We start from the raw sequence: 8,836 nt of genomic DNA on the forward strand, positions 1-8,836 counted from the left end.
CCATCAGCCCAATCCAGGATGAACTTCTGCACAGAGACTGTTTTCCCAATGCCAGCGACTCCCTTTGTCAACACAGTTCGGATAGGTTTGTTTTGTCCAAGTAAAGGTCTAAAGATGTCACTGCATTTGATGGGTGTGTCCTCTGTTTCTGCTGCTCTCCTGTATTGTGTCTCAAGGTGTCTCACCTCATGCTCATTGCTGATCTCTGCACTTTGACTCTCTGTGATGTACAGCGCTGTTTCAATCTCATTCAGGAGTGTTGGGTTTCCATGCTTTGCTGTTCCTTAATACAGACACTGAAACTTCTTCACCAGCTTTGATTTGAATGTACTTATGACCAGTCGAGAATCATGACTGAAAGATTGAAATAATAGATTACAGCATAAATTAAAAAGGTAAATCTATCTATCTATCTATCTAAGGTTGTACCTCAGATCAGTTGATGTGTGTCTTTTCTTAAGTGTTACTGGCATGTCAGTAGACCGTACATTCTTCATGGACACACAGCTGGAATCCGGTGAGTTTGATCTCTGCCTGTGGCATTTATTAAAATAGACACAAGTGAATAGATCTGAAATAATACAAATTCTAATCAATTACAATTATTTGATTTTATATTGAGACCATATGAAGACTTTGATGTGCCTGCATCCTGGAGAAAGATCTTCAGTGTGGAATGTTGGTGTTTCCTCCATGATTCACTCAGGCTTCATGGAACTGCATAGTAGTAGTACCTTTATTTAACCAGGAGAAAGACTCACTGAGATTAAAATCTCTTTTCCATGAGTGTTCTGGCCAAGATGGGCAGCCAAGATTGCATATACAAATAAAAAACATAGTTACAACATACATTACAAAACCAACATATAACCGGTTAAAAACAATTACACGTCATGAAGTTGCTCTCTAGATTACACAATAAAGACTTAAAATAGTTATAAGACACTAAGTTTTGTAACTTCATCTCCTTTTGGAGAAGATTCCAATCTGAAGTGGCTGCATATTTAAAAGAGGTTTTACCAAGCTCAGTCTCTTTATTGCAAGTCAAATTAGCTGGATTACCAAGACTCTCACCTTTTGCCTTTAATGGCTCTTGATTCACATAAGACATATCATGGCTGAGCAATAGGAGAGGGTCGTAACAATGCTGTCCAATGTACTTATACTGCAGTGGTTCTCAACCAGGGGTCGTCCCACTCCCTAGTGCAAAATCATCAAAATTCCAAGAGGTCCACATGATGGCTTATTTAAAATAAAACAACAGCTAAAAATCTAAGCATAGATAGGCTTATACAAGGAAGCTTAATATTAAAGGGGTCATATGATGTTGCTAAAAAGAACATTATTTTGTGTATTTGGTGTAATGCAATGTGTTTATGCGGTTTAAGGTTCAAAAAACACATTATTTTCCACATACTGTACATTATTGTTTCTCCTCTATGCCCCGCCTTTCTGAAACGAGTCGATTTTTACAAAGCTCATCGGTCTGAAAAGCGAGGTGTGCTGTGATTGGCCAGCTATCCAGTGCATTGTGATTGGCCGAATACCTCAAGCATGTGACAGAAATGTTACGCCCCTTACCATACTGTGTTTTCATCATACAGTCTATGGTTTCCATGTGTTCCGGCGCGACGAGACAAAACCAATAAAACCCATTACAAACGAGGCATTTGTTGCATCCAGTGGGGACATAATTACTGATTGTAATGACTTATACTGTGTTTTTACGCTTTGCGTTGCGTATTGCGCCGCGTAAACATAAAACCATGTCTGAATTTGTGATCTGGATTTGAGACTTTAGTCTTTGCAACTTTACAGATCTTCTTTATGCACCAAGAACTTGTAACACTCCAAAGAGAAAGGAAAAATTGAAATCGCATCATATGACCCCTTTAAAAGTGTAATTTCCAGAGAAGTCATGCACATGAATTAAAATACCACTTTCTTGTTATGGCAAACTCTAAAATATGTTAACTGGAAGAAACTGAGTAAAAGTATGTTTAGTATTCTTAATTCTAAATGGTATTCCTAATCCTTATCCAGTAAATCCAATTGTGTTAATGGATATAAAACACAAAGTTCTCTGTTAGTTCATATTGCATGAACTAAAAAGAACATTCAGTTTTCACAATTTTCCATGTTATAAATAGCATCTAAAGACAGTCATCTAAAGACAGAGAGTATGGACATTTAATTTAATTAGCCTATATGAAATACAATAAAAACATACATATACAGTAAATAGATATACAATACAGAATAGATACATATCTATAGAGCAATTCAAATTTCATATTTGTTTAATTTACTTTAAGTATTTGATGGTTACTGACGTTAAGTCACTTTCATGTGCCGTACGTGTTTTCAACATGTTCCTGGTTTTCCAAGTCAAGAGCAAGTATATTCCTGCCTAAGCAACTATAAAATACCGAGTGTAAAACTGCGCATGTGCCTACTTTTACTTTCATTTCTGCTACTATAGCTGCTAGTTTTGCTTAGTAAAAAAAAAATTAGATTTTTTTTTTTTTTTTTTTTAAAGATCATGAATATAATTTATATTTTTATTATCTCCTATTTTATTATCTAATTATCTCCTTATTTCCTGATTTTTTAATCATAATTTTTATAATTAAGTGTATTGCGTTTATAAAATTTTATTTTGTCATTAATTCTTTTGTATTTTTATCATTTTGTATTGTCTTAAGTTGTCCAAGTTGTTAAAAATGTTATTTTTCTTAAAGGGGTCATATGATGCGATTTCAATTTTTCCTTTCTCTTTGGAGTGTTACAAGCTCTTGGTGCATAGAGAAGATCTGTAAAGTTGCAAAGACTAAAGTCTCAAATCCAAAGAGATATTCTTTATAAAAGTTAAGAGTCAGCCACACCTACCTAAAATGACTCATTCTAACACGCCCCCACATACCTACCTCACTATGTGGGAAGATTTGCATAACACCGGGTTTCAGAAAATGAAAAATATAAGTTGCTAAACAAGCCAAAATGAATTAGGCTAATTCAATGCGAAACTTGCGAAACTGGGCGTTCTCGCGCAGCCTACCCCTCTCATTCGGCATTAATCCATTAAATGTGTCCATATTTGCGATGTATTTGAATGCAAAACTATTATTTATTATGTAAACCAGGCTTAAGTTACTTAACGCGCTTAAAAAACATCCTCGTCACATGAGCAAATGTGTGTTTGGCCCGAGCTCAGGCTGAACGGCACGGATTGTAACTACGCAGTACGCACTATTTAAATTAACCAGTGCATCTATACGTTTGGTTGACTATTTTATTCTGATAATGAACAGGCTGCAACGTTTGCAATGCTGTATGTGTGTGCGTGAGGCGCCGGCGCGATCGAACAGCGGAAACAAACAACAAAAAAATACTCTGTTATTTTTGGTCATACAGATCATTTGAAACTGCAATGTGTTTACTTTATTTCTGTCATCTCGGTTTCCTTTCCCTGGACTTTCGTAGAGCGCCGCGCCACACAAATAGCATATGAACCAAACTCAGCAACATAGCCTATATCTCTCAGTCTTTTCCTTTCGTTTTGTTAATCTGTTAATTAGGCTATTTAAGTCAAATATTTCGCATATTCATTCATTTTATATATACACTATGATTTAATAAAAACAGATTTTATTTTTAGTTAAACTTAATTTTTGTTGCTCGTTCGCCGTCTTTTTCTCTTCTCCGACCCCGCAGCTCTCTCCGATAGCTTAGTGTTAGTGGCACCAGTCTAGGTGTTTCCAGGTTTTACTCGTGCTATTTCTCCATGTTGGGAGTTTGGTTTCGCACATATTGCACCATGCATTCTTATCCTTTTCTCCGATGAACAGAAAATAACAGTGTCAGTGGTCCATCTCACAAATGTAGAATCCTTCTCTGCAGTCATCTCAACCATCTAATTCCAGCAACAGAAGATAGACAAACTATTTTACCCGCGGAATTTTTTCTCTGGTGCTGTTTTGCTGTGTTGGTAAATTCACCACTTAATTTTGAGTTAAAATATGTTGTTGTAACTTGCGTTACTGAGATTGTAACGAGTAATAATATTACCCAAATTTGATTAGTAATGCGTCATATTACTGCGTTACAGCAAAAAGTAATATACTACTGTAATATTATTACTTTTGTAATGCGTTACTCCCAACACTGCATATAGGCATATTAGTGTATAAAATATTTGGCCAATGTTACAATGTTATTGTAGTAATTAATTTGGGGGGGGAAACACAGAAGTCTTTCGTTATACCATTATATATTGTCATAAATTCCAAAACGTGTCCAGAAGAGTACTTCACTTACAATATTCTTTTGTTTTATGCACTGATACATAATCTTTCATATCAGCATTGCAATGCATCTAATTATTTGTATGTGTTTTCTGTATGCAGATTTCTATTCCCTTTTGTGATTTTAACGTGGGAACGGGACTTTTATTTTGGTCCGGCGATGTGACGTTGTAAGGCTGCGCCGCATTTCGCCACTCTCCAGCGTCTGCGATCAGGCTGTAGAAAGGTTTGTGCTTTGAAGCTTTTAAAGTGTTTAAGTGTTTTTAATGAATAAAAAGTGTTATCTTTTTTATACAAAAAAAATATTTATTTATTATTTAATATATTATTATTATATTATATATCATTATTTCATTACTCTAATGCTTTATGTCAAATTAATTAACGTTATTTTTTACGCGAAACAGACAAGGCGCGTCTTAGTTTGTTCTCTATTGTGAATCAGTTCATTGTAAACACGAATTCGGTCACTGGCAAGTGCTGATGCGAGAAACGGAAACGCAGCTTTCGAAACTGAATAAATTGAACTAATGTTTTTTTTTAAAATTATTATTATTCACTGTTTTTCTTAACACCAAATGTTAACGTCATCTTCTGGTCAAAGTGGAGTAACTTAAATGCAATGAATTATAGCATGTCAAACCGCAGGACACTGCTACAGTTTGATCTATATTTATCTATTTTTGTTTATCTATCTGACAACTGCATCTTCATTAAGGAGGTATGATGTATATTTAGTTATAAAGTTGATCATTTATAGTCTATCAACCACTTTGTACTGTAGAAAATAGCATTTAGGCTTAGGTAGCTCATAAGAGGCTACAGAATATGTCTCCTGTCTGTCTGTCCATCCACACAAGATCTTAAGATGCTGCTGCTGCTTCCCTGTTAAAATAAAGGTCAAACTGTTCCATCACGTCTGAGCCGCATAATAGTGACATCTGTGATGTCTCTTTCTGTCTCTCTGTGATGGGATTAAAAGAACCTCATCATGAATGTGTGTCAGTAGAAGCATTAGCCACAGGAGTGTCTGAATCACCTAATGGATCATATGCACATTGAACACCATGCTAGAGTCAAGTGAAATGCATTAACAACCAAAACATTACTTTTCTACTGACTTAAAGGAATGTTATGCAAAAATGAAAATAAAGTCTTCATTTACCCACTCGCAACGCTCCAAATCTGTATGACTTACTTTCTTCCGTGGAACACTTTAGGAATAATGCACTGGTCGCTCTTTTCCATGGACTGAATGAAGTCTGTATTCGTTTTTGAGACCACTTTTAATAATAGTATACTTTTTTTCCCCACACATTTTGATTTTAGAGCTCAACCGCTCCAGTAGTCATTTACTTTTTAAAGGGGTCATATGATGCAATTTCAAGTTTTCCTTTCTCTTTGGAGTGTTACAAGCTGTTCGTGAATAGATAAGATCCCTAAAGTCTCAAACCCAAAGAGATATTCTTTATAAAAGTTAAGTCCACGCCTCCCTAAAACGGCTCGTTCTAACACGCCCCCACATGTCTACGTCACGATGTGGGAAGATTTGCATAACGCCACCCAAATGTTCACGCAAAGAAAGAAGGAGTAACTTTATTGTTGCTGCCACGTACCGCCGCCATGTTGTGAAGACCCTGTGTGTTTTGTTGCGAAAGCGAAACTACTTTGTTTGGTCTTCCAAAAGGGGACACGACTAGAAATCAGTGGTTAAGTTGTATTTACAACACTGTTCCAGAACGAATGTTTTCGTGAAAGTGGAATATGCAATTTAGGTGTGATTTTGGGAGGTCTTGGCTAATACGAGCAATTAGAGACCATTAACTGTCTGTTTTTCCTGGGGTTTTTTTTTCATCTTAAATATGACAGAGTGTCCAGACACAGAAAAACTCCTGGTGAAGCAACTGGGATCCACGTGACACATTATTATAAAGATGGCGTTTATTAAAGAGGAGAGTGAAGACATGAGGATTGAAGAAACATTTAGAGTGAAGCAAGAAAATACTGAGGAACAAACAGGTTGGTTTTCATTTTCAAAGCTGAACTCTATGATATTTTTTAAGAATGTAATATGTGTGTCCTAATTAAAGTGCTTTTATTTGACGTGGAGCAGGTTGCCTCGTGTGCAAACTTGTTGAAATTAAAAGACCAACTAAATACTAATGCTGCCTTTAAGTGCACCGGAGAAGCTACTGCTAGCAAGTTGTGATATGTCATAATAAAGGCCCATTCAATTCGGAAAAATAAAATGGAAAAGTAGCCTAAAAAATTATTTTGTGAAAAATTAAACCCAAGATGTATTTCTGAAATGAAAATGAGGAAAACCTTCCATTTTGTATCACTTAATTATGCAACAGTATAAAAATATATATATTTTACGTAGGCATACCCAGGGGTGTAAATTTCGTCTAACAGTGGGGGGGGGGCGCAATAAACATAAAATTTCTCGAGCAATTTTTGAAGGGGACACAAATAATACAGCTAAAATTGTACTTGTAAGGATATGTATGCACTAGGGATGTAACGATTCACTGAACTCACGATTCGATTCACGATTTTTTTTTTTTACAAAATTAGATTTAAGACAAATTATAAATTAAATGTGTCCTTTTATTATTGCTTGGACAAAATGCTGCCGTTTTTAATCTAAATCAGGTTGTATAATTTCGAAATTTGAAGCAAATACAGAATGATTTGACTTCTGTTTTGTGAAACTATACATAAAAAATATCTGCATGAAAGCTGAGCTGAACGAGACGCAGATTCACTCTATGCCAGCAGGTGGCGCTTTAGTTTAGTTTTCACGGTTATTAATGTATGCAATTTCAGCAATACATTATACACAATACATTTCAGCCAAAAATAAAAGAAAGAAAGCAAATTAGTTGTTTATTTTAAGTGATCTATCTTATTATCTCTTGTATATTTAGTATTGCTCTTTAATAAAGAAAAATGACTTCTTATGCGATTACTCGATGAAATAATCTGTAGATTACTCGATTACTAAAATAATCGATAGCTACAGCCCTAATTGGAGCATCCCTAGGTTCTGTGGTATGAAAAGCTTTCTCTGCAAAACTTAGTTGAGGATTTTTTTTTTTGCATATTGGGTTGCAGTAGTAGTTTTGAATTGACCAATCAAATCCAGCTTTTAGGTACCATGACGCTGATCATCAACTTTCTCTGTTAACTCCGAGAAACATGACATATAAAAGTGACATCAGTAATAAACAGCCACCTGCCTTGAAACTGAGTCAGTGCGATTCACTACCAAAAGTTAAAAGATTTAAAAATATGAAGAATTTAAACATATTTACACAGCAAGATGAAGAGCTGTTCATGTAAGAGGACAACTTGTATGTACACTACAGTAAGGTCCATATACTGTATATTTGGACACTGACACAATTTTCATAATTTCAGCGCTGTATGCCACCAGAACAGAATTAAAAATAAAACAATCAAGATGAAATTAATGTTAATTTAAAGCCTTAAGGATTTAATTTAAGGGGTTGAACAAAAATATAACAAAATGTTTAGGAATTACAACCATTTTTATACACAGTCCCCTCATTTTCAGGGGCTCAAATGTAATTGGACAAAAATATAATCATAAATAAAATGTTAATTTTTTATATTTTGTTGAGAATCCTTTGCAGCAAATGACTGCCTTAAGTCTGGAACTCATGGACATCACCAGAGACTGTGTTTCCTCCTCTGTGCTGCTTTGCCAGGCCTTTACTGCAGCTGACTACAGTTGTTTTTTGTTTGTGAATCTTTCTGCCTTTAGTTTTGTCCTCAGCATGTGAAATGCTCAATCGGATTGAGATCAGGAGATTGACTTGGCCATTGCAGAATATTCCACTTTTTCTACCTTTTTTACCTGGGTTGCTTTTGCTGTATGTTTTGGTTCATCGTCCATTTGTACTATAAAGCACCGCCCAATCAACTTTCCTCCATTTGACTGAATCTGGGCAGACAGTATATCCCTGTACACTTCAGAATTTATCCGGCTGCTTCTGTCCTCTGTCACGTCATCAATAAACACCATTAACCCAATGCCACTGGAAGCCATGCATGCTCATGCCATCACACTGCTCCACCATGTTTCACAGATGATGTTGTATGCTTTGGTTCATGAGCTGTTCCAAGCCTTCTCCATACTTTTTTTTCTTTCCGTCATTCTGATACAGGTTGATCTTAATTTCAGCCGTCTAAAGAATGCTTTTCCAGAAGTGGTCTGGCTTTTTTAGATGTTTTTGGCAGTCTAATCTGGCCTTGTTTGCACCTTGTGATGACCTTGCACTCTCTGTTGAGTAGTTTGTAGATTGTAGACTTTGACAGTGACACACCTACCTCCTGGAGAGTGGTCTTCACTTGGTTGGATGTTGTGAAAGGGTTTTTCTTTACCATGGAGAGGATTCTCCGATCATCCGCCACTGTTGTCCTCCGTGGACATCCAGGCCTTTTTATGTTGCAGAACTCACCAGTGCATTCTTTTTTTCTCAGAATGTACCAAACTGTTGATTTGG

General features: G+C 35.9%; 1 protein-coding gene across 1 annotated transcript in view; it reads left to right on the forward strand.

Annotated features, from left to right (window-relative positions):
- The first annotated feature begins 4,457 nt into the window (after nt 1-4,457).
- LOC107746772 (zinc finger protein OZF-like) overlaps nt 4,458-8,836 on the forward strand; it is a 17,989-nt gene continuing 13,610 nt past the window's right edge. The window contains exons 1-2 of the mRNA XM_016561062.1: nt 4,458-4,530; nt 6,176-6,323. Of these exons, the coding sequence (XP_016416548.1) occupies nt 6,239-6,323 (85 nt within the window). The 5' untranslated portion in view covers nt 4,458-4,530; nt 6,176-6,238. The remainder of the gene's footprint in view (nt 4,531-6,175; nt 6,324-8,836) is intronic.

Source organism: Sinocyclocheilus rhinocerous, unplaced genomic scaffold (genome assembly GCF_001515625.1).
Source record: "Sinocyclocheilus rhinocerous isolate Xijiao unplaced genomic scaffold, SAMN03320098_v1.1 scaffold7491, whole genome shotgun sequence".
Taxonomy (NCBI): domain Eukaryota; kingdom Metazoa; phylum Chordata; class Actinopteri; order Cypriniformes; family Cyprinidae; genus Sinocyclocheilus; species Sinocyclocheilus rhinocerous.